At 33.2% G+C, this 19189-nt stretch overlaps 2 protein-coding genes and 1 pseudogene across 6 annotated transcripts; 2 read left to right on the forward strand and 1 right to left on the reverse strand.

Moving 5' to 3' along the window:
• LOC150024203 (protein ANTAGONIST OF LIKE HETEROCHROMATIN PROTEIN 1-like) lies at nt 1-1851 on the forward strand (annotated as a pseudogene).
• A 5051-nt stretch (nt 1852-6902) lies between these two features.
• On the forward strand, nt 6903-13464 carry LOC137818780 (RWD domain-containing protein). 5 transcript variants are annotated; one of them, XM_068622388.1, is made up of 7 exons: nt 6903-7244; nt 8320-8358; nt 8581-8718; nt 10781-10920; nt 11075-11166; nt 11446-11561; nt 12641-13464. In XM_068622388.1, the coding sequence occupies exons 1-7, from the start codon at nt 7095-7097 to the stop codon at nt 13055-13057; spliced, it is 1092 nt and encodes a 363-aa protein (XP_068478489.1). In that variant the 5' UTR covers nt 6903-7094; the 3' UTR covers nt 13058-13464. The 5 variants fall into 5 exon arrangements, with proteins under 5 accessions (XP_068478489.1, XP_090152612.1, XP_090152613.1 ...); XM_090296486.1 differs by having other exon boundaries at nt 6948-7244; nt 10785-10920; XM_090296487.1 differs by having other exon boundaries at nt 6948-7244; nt 8581-8668.
• Nucleotides 13465-14487: 1023 nt separating this feature from the next.
• On the reverse strand, nt 14488-15884 carry LOC137818830 (phospholipase A(1) DAD1, chloroplastic). Its single transcript, XM_068622454.2, has one exon. The coding sequence runs from the start codon at nt 15873-15875 to the stop codon at nt 14619-14621; it is 1257 nt and encodes a 418-aa protein (XP_068478555.1). The 5' UTR covers nt 15876-15884; the 3' UTR covers nt 14488-14618.
• Nucleotides 15885-19189: the final 3305 nt, after the last annotated feature.

Below are 19189 nucleotides of genomic sequence, written 5' to 3' on the forward strand. Positions count from 1 at the left end.
ATGCCTACTACAAGCAATTGTATCAGTGAGTCCCAACCACGAAAAGAGCGTCGCAGACAAGAATTGATGGAGTACTTGGTTCACACTGAACAATCTTGTCACATTATTCGCATGGGACCGGAAGCTTTCATTAAATTATGTGAACGAATACGGGGAACTGGACTTGTTAAAGTTGCATATCGATCAACCGTGGAAAAACAAGTAGCGAAATTTCTGCACATTATTGGGCATAATGTGAAGAATCGAAGTGTGACATTCTTTTTCCATCGGTCTGGAGAAACAGTTTCCCGTCACTTTCATAATGTTTTGAGTGCCATTTAAAGGTTGGAGGGGGAATTCTTAATTCAACCAAATGGAACGGTTGTAGAACCACACATCCTTAACAACAGTCGATTTTTCCCCTACTTTAAGGTTTGTTGATAAAAACATTACTTGAAATTATGTATAATGTCTTCTGTAGTTTGTGGTTAATTAAAGTTATGAATTTTTGTTTACATTAGGATTGTTTAGGGGCCATAGATGGGAGTCATGTACGTGCTAAGGTTGCACGTGCTGATGCGCCTCGTTTTCGAGGGAGAAAAGATTGGCCAACCCAAAACATATTTGCAGCCTGTGACTTTGACATGAAGTTCACATATGTCTTAGCCGGTTGGGAAGGAACTGCCTCCGATTCAAGGATATTGAAAGATGCTTTGGTACGAGGGGATCCTTTGGTTATTCCAGAAGGTTAGTCATAGGGGATTGGGTGTGCAGAAAAATTAAAAGGTTGTAGTAATATATACTAACCCAGTTTTCCACAATCTTTGTAGGAAAATACTATCTTGGTGATGCAGGTTTTATGTTAAAACGAAATATAATAACACCTTATCGCGGGGTGAGATACCATTTGAAAGAATATTCGCGAAGAGGGTCACAAAATGCAAAAGAGTTGTTTAATCATCGACATTCATCACTTAGGAACGTAATTGAGAGAACCTTTGGGGTGCTTAAAAAACGTTTTCCAATTATAGCCAGTGGGACTGAGCCACATTATGATGTGGATACTATGACAAAAATTGTTTTAGCTTGTTGTATTCTGCATAACTTTCTACGCGGGATCGACAATGATGAGTCTCTGCTTGAAGAAGTAGATAATGAATTGTTAGAACAAGATGTCCAACCAAGCACCACCCATGCTCGTGAACATGATTACAGGATAGGGTGTGATATTAGGGACGCTATAGCAAACGAAATGTGGCAAGATTATGTAAACAATTAATTTAATGAAATAATATATTTTCTAGCATTTTTCAATGTTTGTCATCCTAACTTTATTTAAGTTAATTAGATGGATCGCGGAAAAAATGTGGCTTCAAATTCATCAGGTTCTTATCGAGAGTTCACCAAGTGGACGACGGAGATGGACCTAATTTTGCTCAATGCAATGATTGATGAGGTACGAAAAGGGTGTAGAATTGATGGTAGTTGGACCACTCAAGGATACACTAACATAGTTATGGCTTTAAATGAGGCTGGTTTATCGGGTCTTAAGAAAAATAATGTGAAGAACCGGCAGAAAAGCCTGAAGGACAGGTGGAGGGAAATCCATGATTTGTTTGGTGGATTGAGTGGTTTCGCATGGAACCAGACCACCAAACTTTTTGAAGCCGAGGACGAAGTTTGGAGTGAGCTGATTAAGGTACAATGATAACATGAACATTTAACTTCACATTTTGAATGATATACTAATATGTGAAATGTATGTAGGCCAAACCATCTGCGACAAAATGGCGTTTCAATCCCATTCGCCATTATGACCTCATGGAGGAGTTGTGGTCTAATGATAGAGCCACGGGAAAGGACAACCCGTGACATGAATTCACCTCCTGGCATGACCAATTTCAGTGTCAACCTTGGGGAGAATAATATGGATTATATCCCCGAACCACCGAACTTTGAGGAGGCAGATGACTACGTCCCACGATCACCTACTGCTCAATTCCAATCTAGTGACACTCCTTCAGACACACCATCAAACACTCCTTCTATGCCGTCTGCTGGCTCTGCGGGCACATCCTCATCCCGAGGATCAAAGAGAAAAGGCCCCACTATGTACGACATTGATGAACAATTTGCAATGTTGAATACTAATCTTCAACAATACGTGTCATCAATGAAGGATGAAAATGAAAATGCCTCTCAGTTGGTTAATATTGCTCGTGCACAGGCAACGACAGCTCAAGATATAGTTGCCGAAATTAGAGGAAGAAACGACCTATATGCTGAGCATGTACACCACCATCGACGCCATGCCTCATACCAGTACTCAGAGTCTGATATTTGGGCAATGCTCGTGGAGCTAAACATTCAAGATGAACAACTCATGGATCAATGTTATGAGTTTTTATGTGACCATCCCGGAAGAGTTAAGCAACTATTTGGGATGTCATATGAGCGTCGAATGACAAAATTGTTTGGCTTTATGACTAGGCATTGATTTCATATCTTTGCGTGGGGGTTACCTTTAATTATTATTAATCTAATATTTGACTGTCTTTGTTAGTAGCTGGACATGTAATATTTGAGTCTCTTTCTTAGTTATTGGGCATGTAATGTTTGACTGTCTGTGTTAGTTATTGGACATCTAATATTTTGTTTTGTGAACTCCTACTTTCATTAGCAATGTAATATTTTGGTTTTTGAACTTGCATTATTGCTTTATGATATTATGTTAACTTATGTTTAGTTATTTATTGTAGTAATTGCATTGTAGATGGCATCATCATCCCACAAACGTAACAGAACCCGTAAGGGTAAATCTCCAGCAGAAGATGTTGACGTTCCTCCTCCACCAACGAGGATTCCAGAAGTTCTTGATTATTCAAGATACTTCAGTACCAGGCGTCAAATGGTGGTTTTTGAAAAGAACTTTCACGCAAGAGCAGTATTACCACCAAAAGTGATGCATACTCCATTTTTTGCTGGTCTAGGATTTGAATTCCAAAATCTTCTAAATTGGCAAGGTTTACAACCTTTCCTCAGAATTAATCTTCCGTATTATGAGGATTTGGTAAGGGTTTTTTTATACAAATGCAAAATTCACACCTGCTGGTCACCTTGCCATTGAGATTTGCGGAAAAATGATACACATCAAAGAAGTGGATTGGATGACCATTGCTCATCTACGGTATGACGGTCTTAAGTTAACCCCCGGGACGATCCCTGAGGAAGTGAATTTTGATCGAGCACTAGCACTATCCACCATGATTCGTGAAGATGTTCAAGGTGAAAATCTGAAAAATGTCGGTAGTCTGAAGATGAATGACCGACTGTTGCATTACACATGGGTGCATATCTTGTGCCCTCGAGGAAGCAACTATGCACAACTGCTGAATGAAGATATTTTCATGATGTGGTTAATCAAGAATAATGTACGCATTAATTGGCCTCATTACATAATGCAACAGATCATCAAATGTCGGGATAACAAGATGCCTCTCCCATATGCAAATTTGATAACGAGGATCTTGCAGGTGTATGGCTTTGACTTGTCCAATGAACAAGCAATGATGCTAGGCTGGAATCATTACTTTGGTAAAAAAAGTATGACAAAATTAAATATATTCCAGGTCAATGGCATATGACAACTTGGTAGACCCCAACATGCAAACGAAGAAGATGATGAAGACGATTAATTGCCACCACAAGATGTTGAAGGTGGTCAACCTGAGGAGGAAAACCCCACTCAAAGGGAATTGTTAAATCAAATTTTGTCCGGCATAGAAAAGATGAATACCCGAATGGACAGAATGGAGGTTACTCTGGCTGACATTCGACGTCATCAAGGCCATTGAGTGTGTTATTATTATGTTATTGTCATTGTTATTTTTATTTCTAAGTTTCATGTTGAACATTGATGAATTGTGTTTGTTATTTTTGACGTTGACATTGTTATTGTTAAGGTTTTATGCTACTTATTTACATAATCATATTGTTTTTAATGCAACTTTTTTACTATCTTATTACTTCGACAACATTGGTTAAGTGTCATTAATGTTTGCGTATTACAACACGTCGTCATCTAGTTGTACTGGTTGTAGTGTGCAAAAACGTGGTACTTTTACCCATACTACTGGGACCACAAGTGCCTTCGTTGATCCTATTTGTGATTGTGGACAATTTGCTGTTTTGAGAATAGCGACAACACAAAAAAATGCTGGAAAATTTTTTTGGGGTTGTCCCAACTACAAGGTAAAATTTATTCAATTAGGAACAAACTTAAGAATGTTATTTTAAACTTATTCATTGTTCAATTTTATTGTTTTCTTCAAAACATATTAGAAGTGGCATGGTTCTAGGCTGTAATTTTTTCAAATGGTGCATTGAAGACGTTGCCGATGAAAAAGATGAAATTATTATCATACAACGGAATAAGATATGTCTTCTAGAAAACCGTTTGAAGGTCTCCACAAGAAGGATTCAAATGTTATTACTAGGAATGTCTTTTCTTTTTCTAATTAACATTATTATGTTCTTCATGTAATGACTTTATATTATATATTTTGACACCTACTTAATATTCATGTTATATTCTAAATTTCTATTTTCTTTTTAAAATATATTCATTTTGCTATTCATAATAATGGAAATTATTATTAAAATTAATTTTATATATATTTGTATATATATAACATAACATAATTTATAAAATCATTTATAATATTAAAATTATGTAAATAAATTAACTTAAATAAAAAATCATTCTTAATTAATAAAATGTTAAATAATATAATTATACTTTAATTTTAAATTATAATTAACTAAAATATGAAATAGGATTAATCATTATTTATTCTTTTTTTATATACAAGGGTAAAATTGTAATCTCACAAACTTTACTATTCAAAATAATTTATAATATTCTTACAACTATCACATCACTCACAATTTCCAATAAACTTTCCTCACACATCCACTCTAACATACCCCAATCCAAACAACCTTAACTTTCTTCACACTTCCACTCCACTCACCCTCAACTTTCCACTCCCCACACCCTCTAACACAAACACACCCTTAGGCTTTGTTTGGATTAGAGGGTGTGGGGGAGTGAAAAGTTGAGAGTGTGGGTGAGTAGAAGTGTGAAGAAAGTGTGAAGAAAGTTGAAGTTGTTTGGATTGGGGTATGTTAGAGTGGATGTGTGAAGAAAGTTTATTGAAATTGGTGAGTGATGTGATGGTTGTAAGAATATTATAAATTATTTTGAATAGTAAAAGTTGTAAGATTACAAATTTATCCTTCTATATAAATGAAGAATAAATAATAATTAATTTTTTTTATATTTTAGTTAATTAAAATAATTTAAAGTTTAATTTATAAATAAAACAAAAAAATGTAAAATTGAAAGAAATAATGAATTATAATTTAAAATTTAAATATAATTTTATTATTTAACATTTTATTAATTTAATTATTTTTTTACTTAAGTTAATTTATTTACATAATTTTAATATTATTTATGATCCTTTAAATTATGTTATGTTATATAAATATAATTATTTTTAATAATGATTTTCATTATTATCAATAAATATATATATTTTTTAAAAATAGATATTTAGAACATTAACTAGTTGTCAAAATATATAATATAAAGTCATTACATTTTATCCGAAAAAAGACAAAGACATGTTAATTTGTTTGTAATTTTGAAATTATGTAAAAATAAAAAACATAATAATGTTAATTAGAAAAAGAAAAGACATCCTCACTAATAACATTTTAATCCTTGTTAGAAGTTAAATATTTAAATGAATTTTGTATTCACATTAATAAATCAAAATCTAGATTATTATAATATATAATTTAAAATATAATAATTTTTATTATTATAAATATATAAATATATTTTTAGGTATATAGGTATTTTCATTTTATTAAAAACATATTTAATATATTTATTTTTATTATGAATATATTAAATATTTCTTGGATATTTAAAGTTTATTTAGAATAAAATTAAATGATTTTAATTAATATTTATTATCATTATTTAAATATATTTGAAATAAAATATATTTAATATTTTTTATGTTTTATGATATGTGCAATATAGTTTAAAAATATTGGAATGTGAATGGTAAATATTATGAAAGAATGAGGATATATAGGTAATTTTACAGATTTAAGAATCTCCTTGCCGCAACTTTGAGCAGAAAGCCTCAGCCCTCTCTCACTCCCTTCCGCGCCCTCTCACACGCTGCCATTTGTGGATCCAAACAGGGGTGCACCCTCACTTCCGTCTGCAGGAACAGTACACCCCTGATCCAAACAGACACTTAGAGATTTTCGAAACAATTTATATAGAGCTTGCTTCTTTCCATGATCTTCTTTATTAATGAATTGTGTTTATGGTAGTGCCAAGATGCATGTTGTGTGGCAATTTGACATAATTTCACATCTTCCATACCATCTAAACAATATAAACAATATGAGTAATTGAAGTAATATAAATAAATATATTTTATTCTAAATCATTTGTATTCCAAGATTGTTAAATTTAATTTTCGCATATTATACAATAAATTTAAAGTAATATTCCTAAAAGAAATAAATATGTTAATTATTTTCTTAAGTCTTTAAAAAGATGTAAATTCAATCCTACAAAAATATATTAGTTTTGTTCCCTCTTAATATTATCATTTACATGATAAAAAGAGAGACCTATAAACTAAGACCTATAATTAAATAAGTTCACTATTAAATATGACAAGAATGATTGGATACGAGAATTTTTTTATTTTAATAAATTCTTAGAATTTATTAAAATAAAATTCAAATTATTTTTATTCCTTCAAATGAAATTGATTTGATGAGAAACAACTCAATTTGTTTTAAGAACTAAATCTACAATTTTGTGAAATGAAAAAAAAGTATTTAAAAAAAAACATGTTGAAGTTTAGAAAAAAAAAATGAAAAAGAATCAAATCAGAGAAAAACCACAAAGACCAAAACCTTCTTCATGAAATCAATGTTTTGATTTGTGGTTATCTCATCAAACTCAAATTGGCGCTTCAGCTCACAATCTGATTGCAACGCAAAAGGAAAACCAGAGAATGGGCAACGAAGAAGAAGAAGAAGAATTGGTGGCTGAAGTTGAAGCAGTGGAAGCCGTGTATGGAACCGATTGCGTCCTTCTCAGTTCATTTCCTCCCCATTTCCACCTCTTTCTCAAACCCAGAACAGCTGATGTTTCCTCCCAACAGGTTTTTCCCTTCTCTATTTCATTATCTCCCTTCAATTTCACTGTAATTCATTGTTTCCTTTTATTTCACCAACCCCCTCAAATTAAATGTTGCACATAAAATTGCTCTTAAGATGCAGTGTTTTATTATATTACATAGAGATTTATGCCATTAGAGTGGAACCAGATTCAGGTAACTTCATCAATATTTTAAACTTGAGACCTGTTGATGAGAAAATTCATAAAAAAAGGTGGTTGAAATGAGAGACCTTAAGTCATTGGTTGGAGTGAAACTAGACTCGGTTCTGTTAAGGTGAGAATCGTGATCGGAAGGATACCCTTCTAAAGGTGTACGGATTTCTAGGCAGAAATCAATCACTAGTGAAGTTGATGGATACTTTGTACCAATGTTATTTATTATCATAACAAAATTGTGATAGAGTTATGTTAATTTAATAAGCTGGAAGGTTTAGCTATAGTGCAGGAAATTATTAGATTGTCCAGAGAATCACCATAGTTCCTTTCCAATCACCTAACACATAACTGAGTTTAACTTTTTTTGTAAGTTGAAAACTCCATGTCATGTGAAAACTGGCTGGGATCATGGATATATGGTAGCCTTGGACCATGTAATAATGTATGTAGCACAAAGGGTGTAGTTATTTGTGTTATGAAATTTGTGTATTCCTCCCTTCTATCTGGAATTATAAGTTATGAGACTTTGCATAATTCTCACTTTGGTGTTTAGTGTTTTGGTGCAAAGAGACAGTAGAATTAAAATGGCAGAATGAGTGACTTTTTGTAAAGTTAGGGACTGAAGTAGATTTTTTTGTAAAATTAAGGACTGACGTGATGGATGCTTATAATGTAAGTCACTGGAATGGGGGTTTGCTTTGTTAATTTTGTTTTTGAGATTGTGACAATGTAAAAATAATGAGATTGTTGATGTATAAAATTAAATTCAAGTGTATTAATGTTGGTGTTGATTTAAAGTTATATACCCCCTTAATCTGTTGGTGTTGATTTTAGATGTGCAGCTCTGCCACTGGAGCAAGTGTCTGATTGTTAGTATTTTTTTATGTTAATTTTCTTTGCAGTTTGTAGAAGCTGTTCTGGAGATACGAGCTACCTCACAGGTATATTTTGCTGTAAATACACATGTGATCCGAGGAAAGTTAACTGTTACTTTCAAATGCAGTAGGTTGGGGTACTACATTTCCTTTGTATATGTATAGACTTTGTGGTTTTCTTAGAGGTAGTTTGACTTATACAGATGCACCTAGTCTCTTAAATGGGGTTTCCCTTATAGGTAGTAAAGTAACTTAGAAAATTAACTATTGTCTCCTTTCTTGTTATAGTATCCAAAAGAACCACCTTCTATTGAGCTTGTGGATTGCAAGGGTCTGGATGAACAGAGACAGAAACATCTATTAAATTACATACAAAGTAAAGCCCGTGAGATCTCCCCTTGTTTAATGCTTGTAGCTCTTTGTGAGGTAACAGTTGCATCATTGATCTAGCTGCTGCACATTTTGAAACAATAATAATGATGGTTTTACTTTATACATGTATGTCCCTTGTTTGTGGATAATCTTATGAGCATTTAGTCTGTAAACTCTATAGCATCTACTTCGATCTCATTTTTGCTTTGGTCCTGGCTGAGATGAGAAGAACTAATAAAAATAATGCCCATTTCCCCCAAGTCTGCTGATATTTATCAGTAAATGAGTTCATATGCACTCAAGTCTTTGATATTTAGGAAGACTCTTGAATCTAAATGCTTTAAAGTAATGAGGCAAATGTAGAAAGTTCTGAAAAGCAGGGGGAAAATCTTCATTAGTTTAAATGAAGTAACAGGAGTCAGTCTGTGTTTTTGGTTTCTTGGCCAATAATTCAAATTTATGGGCAGATTGAGACTTGATGATACGACCAAATCAGTGGTACAGAAGAAATAAGCTCAGGATGAGGGAGTTAGGATGGTGCATGAGAAGCTTCAGGTAGAAAACCTAGCCATACTGTTACAGTAGAAATTGGGTACAAGCTTGCTTTAAATTATGCATTCTATTGTCAAACAAGGGTCTCCATATTCCACAACTGCTTTGAGGGACTTGCTTCCCTGTGTGAGTGACTCATTTAGTTCCAGCTCCAGCTTACCCTCCCTTTTTCTTCCTCTACACCTGAAACTACCTGTGGCCCATTCCTCTGTCACATACACATTCTCTTATGCTTCAGATTCCTGTAGTCTGCATTGGGAGTATAATTTAGTTATATGAGGTCTATAAACTTAAAATTTCATGTGAATACTGTTGTAACCTATTAGTTGCGTTGAGTCCCTTGGTAAATTGTTAATTAAGCAACATATATGTATGGATTACAGCATTTCTTCATATCTTTGTCTTGAAATATTTGGTTACCTTAGTTTTAGAAGACAAAGGGTGTGTCTGGCAAAACTAGTGGATGAGCTAGCTAAATGCTGTAAAGTAAGCTAAATTTAAAAAGTTATAAAGTTTGAATCTTTAAGCTAATATGTAAGTTGATTGAATTAAAATGTTTGACAAAAGTGGTTGTTGAATTATTTGATAAATAACGTACTTGATTATTTATCCATAATTCTAAAATTTTTAAACTATATATATTTTCAAATAATTCTCATTTTTCATGGTTTTTTTATTTCAAAAAAAATTCAAATAATTTATCATCTTAAATATTTGGATGTGAGTCAAAACTTATCCTAGTCAAGTTTGTTGGACTTATCGTGTCAGCCATCAGGTTCCCCCATAGTCCCCCGCTCGAGATGTCTAGTTCTTAGTGTGAGAGGGTGTGTTGTAGATCCCACATCAAGTAGAGATATAGTCAAATTGTAGCATATAAGTGGGTGCAGACCGTACCTTACTAAGCTGATTTTGTAAGATTGAGTTAGACTTAAATTCCACTTTCTTATGAGGATTTTTTTTTTTAGTTTTATTCCTTTTTTCTAAATATATTTATCTAATGAAATGAGATTATAAGAAATGATATTTGATGAGAGTGAGAGAGAGTGTGAAGGAATTTTGAAGATAAGAAGGTGAAGTGAGGAATTATACTAAAATAGTAATAATAAGGATAAGAGTTGGAATCTTAAAAAAAGGGATAAAAGTTGGAAAAAAAAACAGTAAGCTTATGAGGTTAAAAGCTCAAATTCTATACAAAGTAGTGTTTTAAAAAAATGTTATAAACTGGTGAGATAAGCTCTTTTATCAAAAAACTATTTTCTTTGCTGTTTTTAAAGAGCTAGAAACTACTTTATTGTCTTGCCAAACAAAATGAAAAATGAGAAATATTAATGATTAAAATATTGCTTAATCGTGTAGGACTGCAGACTCATACTCATTCATTAAAATTCACTCTTTACTTTCTTTTGCTATTGTTTTGTTGATAACATGTTAATTTGTTGCTTCATAGTTTCTAATATAGTTTTGGATAACATGATAGTTGCAGAGCAGGAAAATCGATGTGTCATATTAAATATAGTTTTTCAACAATAATGATTGATAATTGATTGTTGAAATGTATCTGAAGGAAGCTGTTGAGAAACTTTCAGCTATGAATCATCCTGATGGTGATTGTCCACTGTGTTTATTCCCTTTGGTCCCAGAAGATCAGCAAAGCGAAAGTTTGCCTTTTATGAAGTTAATGTCTTGTTTTCATTGCTTTCACAGGTGCTTCTATTAATTTTATAATTCTGATTTTTTCCCCTTCTGTTTTCACGTGTATAACATTAGACTTTTATAATTTTTATGAGTATATTTTTTCATGGCTTAGCATTAGATTTTCATATCTAAATTCTAATTAGTAATTGTCTATAACTGGCAGTGAGTGTATCATTAGATGGTGGAAATGGCTTCAAAATTCTAAAGAATCAGACTCTGCCAATACAGATAGTACAGCTGCACATCGTAACCAAGGTATGGATAATTGGAGGCATTTTTTACAAGATTAAACATAGTTTTCGATATGAAAATTTTCTATTTTACGACCAAAACGTAGAAGCTTGGAGAGCTAATATATTCTGTAGAAAATCCTCGTGAGAAACAATTAGCTTCTCAAGTATATCAATAATTTTCAGTTTCTAATTGGGTCTAATCTCAGTCTCTTTTGTCCTGCTTTAATGCAGTCCTAATAAAAAACCATGAGAATCCATAGTATAATATGTTCTCAAGGAATTTATGTTTTTTAATTGTTAGATAAGCATAAGAAAATGGAGGAGAGTGTTGGAAACTGCCCAGTCTGTCGCAAACCTTTTCTTGCCAAGGATTTGGACCACGTGCTTGCCCTAGTTGGATCATATTCTTCCCAATTGGTAAGTTATTTGTTTCAACTCTACTGCATAATGAGAATTTCATTATTGGCTTGTATTTGTTTGTCTAAATGGCTCGGAGTTAGATGATAGGCCTAGTTGGAACATGGATGAATTGCCTTTTGGGTCAATACTTGCAATCTGATAGAATTGTTCTCACTGCTTAGAGTAAACAATGTTTTCCTTTATTCAGGAGAACCCGATGATAATTTAATGGTTAAGTAATATGATTTGGAAGTTTAAATTAACACATGATGACCTCATCTTTCGAAGTATGGAGATATATGAAAAGAAAACGTAGATTCTCAATTCCATTTTGTAGCATTAAAAGCAATGTTCAATGGATTTGAATAAGCGAGACTGAGAACCTATTTACACTTTTCAAAGATGGAAGTCTCTGTACAAACTATTTCAACCTGCTTTTTACATTTTAGGTATTCATACTAGTTGTGTTTACATAAAATCTCTCAACATCCAGTTGGTCTGCACTGCACACCACACTACTTTCCATTGGAAATTTCCTGCTGTACCCCTAGGGCAGTCATGTGGCACACAGGCAGCCAATTTTACCAGTCAGCAAACTTTTTTCTCATACTTGTAAAATGCTCAGTTTCACTGTTTAGATTTTCACTACCATCCTATTCTCAATCACAGATAGTTTTCACTAATCGTTATTTTATATGCATTACAAGAATGTGTTTGTTTTAGACTATTTTGATGTGTTGAGTTGAATCTGATATTTAGGCTGTGTAATAGAAGAATTGGAATTTTTTCAGAAATATATATTTCGACCGAGTCTCTGTTTGTGGTATACTGTTGGATGCTTGTGATTCATGTTCTTTGTAAGTTTTACTCTTGTAATATAGAAGTGAAGTTTTTGCCCACCATTTACTGATTGTAGAGAATGAGGTCTCAAAACCAAGAATCAATTTCAGTTGTAGCCTTATAGGGTCAACATTTTGATGGATTGTGTCAACACTTCAAGCTTAATATTACTGCCAAAAAATTGGTTGAATGATAACAATCTTGTTTTGAATATTAGTTCCTTATATGTTGATCTTGAAGTTAGTCCTTGTTTTCAGAGTTCAGACAATGAAGAACTCAAGGACGAGGAAACGGTCCTTCAATCAGAGGATGAGATGATTAGGAGACAGAAATTTGAAGCGATCCTAAATTTACAGAAGGAGAACAGTGGCTTGATTGAACCCAAAAAAGATATAGTCATATTACCTGGTATGTATCTTCCACAACCAGTTGCAATGCCGAGCTCTACACCAACCAAGGAATCTGATGAGCAGACACAAAATGAACCACCTGCAGTTGTGTCAGGAAAACAAGCCGGTGGGACATCCAATGGAGCTAGTTCTAGCAGGCAGAGGAATTTCGGTCCAAGGAGGCAGAAAGCAAGAAGTGACAACCACTCTAGTTCAACTGTAAGAAATACCAGAAAACCAGTACAACAGTGGGTAAGAAGAGATAGTCCTAGCAATAAGCAATAGAAGTGATGTCTCTCACTGGTATAGCAGCGTGTTTGGTTTAGCAATGTGGATGTGGAAATTGGAAGTAGATTTTGCTTTATTTGATGAAAAGACAAACATACTTTAGGTTTTATTATCAGATATATGTTCAAAAGGTGAAAACAAAGTACAGATAGTAGAAAAAGACACACATCTGTGCCTCATGCCCTTTTTTAGTTAAAGGGGTGCTGGAGAAGCAGAAGAAGAAGCAAAGGGAAGACAAGCACATGGTGCTTTTGTTTACACAATTTGCTGTGTTTTTTTTTTCCCTTTTATGATTGATTTTGCAATCAAGTTACTGGTAATAATATTTTCTTAATCAGAGATTTTTTATATGAAGTTGTGGATGCTACTTTTAATTATATTCAAGAAATGAGCATTGAGCCTAACTGAATTTTGAGCCTGGTGTTGCAGTTCTTGCAGAATGAACCAGCACTGCAACACTCTTCTCTCCTCTGTGGAATTTGTGGTCCCTCCCCCTTTTTTTCGATGGAGAAGTTTATCCAAACTACCTTAAATGGCATTTTGTTTCTATATGATTTATAGGTTTACTGCTTCCAACTAATTCTGTCCTTTCTCTAAATTATTTAAGATTCAAATATGTTTTCATTCTTCAAATTTTTGAGTTTTGTTTTTGATTTCTAAAAAAAATAACTTTTTTTGGTACGTAATAAAATATTATTATTTTTGTCTAAACAATTACATGGATGGCGCTTTAAATAGTAAAATAAGATTATTTAGATAACGTTTTAAAGATTAAAATAATTACGAGGACAACAGAAAATATGATAATTTATCGTGAAGTAAAACTTAACCAAACTTTACAGAAAAGAATATTTATTTATTTATTCAGTCAATTTCTATAATTTCGATTGCATATTTTAGTCAAAATAAGCATGTTCAAAATGGTGTATATTGATATTTTACTACACTTACAGAAACAATACCACAACTATAGAATTTTAAACAAATAATAATTGTAAAGTTTTTAGGAATTATAAAAGCAATATTGTGTATATTATTTTTATTTTTTATATTAAGCTAATATGACATTAACAAAATTTAGTTAATGGAAAGATTTAGAATTCTTTCTACAAAAAAACTCATTTATTTTTACATATAAATTTTCAAATGTTTCCTTTTTTATATTTTAATTTATTAAATTTGTTTAATTTCTTCATGCCTTTGTTCTTGTTTTTTGAATGAAAATAAAAATGTTAATAACATCAGTATATAGTTAACTTGATCAATCTGAAAAATAAATGAGTAGAGAAAACCTATTAATTGGTTCAAGTTTCATGTTTAAAATTTTTTCCGCAACTACATCCAACCTAATCACCCTTATCAACAAGTAAAATTCCACCTTATACACTAATGTAAATATGAATAAATTATAAATATGAATCCTTCTTATAAAAATATAAAAATATAGAAAAAAATATATACATTGATCAACTAAAAGAGAAGAGCTATTACAATTACAATTTTCTTCTCTGATATATATATGTATATTTTCTCTTCAATACATGGAGATGATCCAAGTTTATGACTGAATAGAGTGAATTTTTGTGTGTTTGCAAGCACAAGAGGAGCTTACAAAATTTTTGACCAAATGAAGATATGTTTTGAGGTCATGACACATAGCAACATCTGTCTTATTGAGACATGGAAACTCTCTGCTACTTAACCTCAACTCTTGTCCAATGTCAACATACACCAATTTCATATTTTGTATGTACTTGTAAAACCATTTTGACCAAATCCCCACACCAACATCTTCATCACTTACCACTTCATCAAAATTCACAAAAAGCCCTGGAACTTTTGTGACAACATCATCAGAGTTCACTATTCTCAGTATCTTAATCCCTTTTTGTTCCAACTGGTTCCTAAAACTCCCATTTCCCACACGAGGTCCACCAAATGATATAACAGTAACCATTGGTGCATTGTTGAAAGTAGTAGTTATATCATATGCACTCAAAATGGCTAGTGCTGCTCCAAGACTGTGACCCGTTAGGGTTAAACTAAGAGGCTCATTGGTGTACCTTTGAATCAGTCTTCCAATCTCTTTTCTTATCATCTCTTGCAAACTTCCATGTGGGGTGATTTTGGACGTGTAAAGGCTCAAAAAACCCTTCTGCACCATTGGACCAACATCATCTTCTCCCTTCACAACACCCGGCAAGTGTGTTAAGAACACACGTAAATTTTCCAACCACTCCAAACATGTAATTGTTCCTCTGAGAGAAACCACAATGTCTCTTCGACCAAGTCGTGTAATTTCTTTCTCATTTACACATATTGCCACATAACCAATCAAACTTGATCGAGTAAACAACTTCTTAAAAATTTTGTTTATGCATTTTGGCATGTGAATTCCACACGTCACATATAGATATTTGCTTATTCGATAACCATACTTTCCCAAACCACATTTTTTGAGAAGTGATTTTTTGGAGTAAAGAGATTTGGCATAGGTTAGAGAAGAAGGGTCGAAGTCAAAAGAGGTATAGGTAGCATCTACAAAGTGGCCATATCTTAGGATTTCCCATCGTAGGTTGTCATCAAGAGGATCCAACAAGCCTTCCCAATGGTTGATTCCTTGGTATTGCTTCCATTTGTTTCGGAGGTTGGGGAAGTTGCATTTGGCTGAGTGAAGCTTGAGTTGGTTCCATGGTCGCAAAGACTTGTTGAATTGTGAGCTTATGTTGGATTTGAAAGATGGAGAAGTATTGGATTGGGAAATAGAGGGTGGTGCATGTGGTTGGATTGAACCTACTCTCACACCAAGCTTCATTATTGTGACTATGGCTATTGCAATTTAGGTATTTGCATGACCTTTATATATGGGGAAAAAAAAAAAAGAAAGTGGAGGGTGGTGTTGGTGGTGGGGTTGAATATTTTTATCATATGAATTTATTCTTATGTATTATACTAACTTCTCTTTCTATTCATTTAATCTTACATACATGTGTGCCCTTTTCAAATTATTTACTATTGTTTCTAAAAAGATAAGACAATTTAATCTTCATGATGCAAGTGCAAGTATATATATGATCTATAGTTTTCACTTAAAGGGATATTGAATTTAATGGATGAGACTATTTACTACAATATATACCAATCTAGACAAAAAAAAAATGTTTAAAAATAATTATGGGAAGAGAGAAGTTTAATCTCTCAAAAAAATAATGAACTTAAAAAATAATGAATTTTATATTTGTGATTTAAAGTGAAAATATATTTTCTAGCAAATCAACATTTGTGACTATATGTTTGGGGTTGCATGTTCCAGTGATAAAAACACATAGGTATGCATAAAATAAGGGGGGAAAATTCATCTTTCTTTCTTAATTTTTTTTTTCTACTCAACACATAAATATTTTGTGTATTTTTGTAGAATGTTTCAATGTACAAAATTCATGTTAATGGATCTTGAAAGAGAAACACGTGAAGTTTAAGTTCATAGGTGGATGGTTTACTTTTCTTCTTCTTCTAAGCATACAGACTTCAATCAAGGGTTTTTCTAATCTTTTCATCTATTATATTTAAGAATCATAAGAGTTGTGGTCTAACAAGAGTTTTACCAAACATATTTGTAGATAAAATACTAATTAATCATTAACTTGGAAAAAATTCTCCTACGTTTAAGTTATTAAAAGATTACAAAAATACAATATTTAAATAAGTATATATGAGATTGAGTGAGTAAAAATTAGATTAAATATATCCTATGAAGAATAAAATTATATTTATAATTTTTTGCCTAGTAAAATACCCAATAAAATAATTATTAAATATTAAAATAATTATTTTTTATAAAAATATTGGACTAATTTTTGTTGAAATTAATCTTTAAATAAATCCAAATTATTTGAACTTGCAAATAGTTTGAGCTCTGAAGTAGATATTATATATATTCTCAAGTTTTAAATACACTTAAAATAAAATAAAACACATTTTGAACAATGCTATGTTTATGCATTTGTTTTCTTTAACAAAGAATAAATAAAAATATAAAAACGGTGTGTCACTAGATATTCTAACCCTTTTAATAAATATATAAATGTTTATGATTCTTTTTATATGTAGGGTATTGATATGAGTAGTGTAGTCAGTGTCATGATATTAGTGATTATAGTGTAATACACAATGGAATATGATGCAACCAATGCCACTAAAATATATTTTATGAAACAAAAATAAACTATTTCATTTTCATAGCAATATATTATTGTTTAATTGTAGCATTTTCCACACATTTTGTTTGTTGAGTATGGAATAAGCACTTGCAAGAGGTATATGGTGCAACATCAAATCAAATGCTCTCACATGTTGTTTTACAACAAAACTAATTAATAACATTTTCTTTTTTTAATAATTCTTTATTAGATAATGCTAGCTATATCATTGCATCATATATGATCAAAATTGAATTTTCTCTAATAAATTTATATTCTCTTATGTAAGTTAGTAAATATTAATAGTTTGGAGATATGTGTGAGCTTTTTATAAGGATTTCCTTTATAGTATATATTAATAACACACATATACCTACATTATTTATTAAGGAAAGACATAAAATTCAAGTACATATATATTCCCAAATAAAATTTATAAAAAATAAAAAATTTGTAATCTTTGATAACTATCTTGGAGCAATAACTATATATTTTTACTACTAACTCTTTAACAAATATCCATGAATAATAATTATAAATATTTTTACCATAGTTGAAATATTTGTACCCCTACTAACTAGCTTCATAATTGTACCGACCAGTCCTCGGTCATCGACCCCAAAGAGGACCTCAGACATCAAACATCGGTGTCGGGTAGTAAAGATGGGCCACATAAGGTGGGCCTCAGAAACCATATCAGTTATCAGACGAAACACTCAAATATAAGAAAACCTAAGCCACGAGGGATTCATGCATGTGGGGTGTATGGCGCATTCGGGCGCGACACAAGTGAAGAACCTTTGGAGGCGCTGAGGCCCATTAGGGTTAGGTTTCCAAGGGTAGCCTGCATGCATGGCACGTGAATACTTAGGGCACCCATAAAACAGATGGCCCCGCAACATTGGTGCATGAGTTGGTACCTTGGCGACCATTTTGTTAGTTGTTGCACTCTAGTAAAGGAAGGTTCTATGTGCCAGATTACGCTAAGATTGTGTAATAGCGGCGCAGGGACATTCTCCAAGGAACCCTAGACACGGGTAGCAAAATAGAGGTAAACCCTAGTTTCAACCTATATAAGGGACACTAAGAACCTTAGCAAGGTACATTGTTTCTAAGACTGAAACTACTTTATACACTCATTGTTTCTTTGCCCCAGTACTGACTTGAGTGTCGGAGTGCAAACGGCCGTCAAGGCGCCCTTTGTCTTTGCAGGTGAGAGATTCTTCAACCAAGGAAGTTCAATTCTTAGGCATAGGCGGGCCAGAGACTGCCGTTCGAGTCAACCAGCGAGCGAGTCAACCAACGAGAACATTTGGCGTCCATTGTGGGGCCTGATGAAACAAGGCCCCACTCGCAATCGTGTTAAGAGTTTACCAACAATATGAGGAGTACGAGGAAAGGATCTGCTGCGCCCCCGGGTAATGTGCCCTCTAGAGGGGACAACGTCACCATGCAACAACTCATGGAGACCATGCGCGCCCTCCAGGAGGCGGTAGCAGCATCTAGGGTGGACATAGTTAAGTCTCAAGCAGACAACGAAGAGCTGCGCAGAACCAATGAGAAACTACGCAGGAGTTTGCAATAGGCAGGGGAACGCGCGGTGGATGAGTGTGCCCCATCCATACCACCTAGGACACGCTCGATGCCGTTCTCTCAGGAGATTATGGATACCGTGTTACCAACCATGTCTCTGGGTCCGAAAGTCACCTTCACAGGTGTAGAGGACCCAGAGACTCACCTCACAACAAATCACATCCAGATGATGCTTACAGGAGGATCTGATGCTGTGTACTGCAAGTTCTTGATGAGCACACTAGCAGGCGCAACGGTGGAATGGTTCGTCAGTCTCCCTGACGGACACATTACTACCTTCGATCAATTCGCAACTCTGTTCAGAGAGTAGTACCTTATCAACAGGGCTCCCCCTCAA

The sequence above is a fragment of the Phaseolus vulgaris genome, chromosome 10 (assembly GCF_051622355.1).
Source record: "Phaseolus vulgaris cultivar YP4 chromosome 10, ASM5162235v1, whole genome shotgun sequence".
Classification (NCBI taxonomy): Eukaryota; Viridiplantae; Streptophyta; class Magnoliopsida; order Fabales; family Fabaceae; genus Phaseolus; species Phaseolus vulgaris.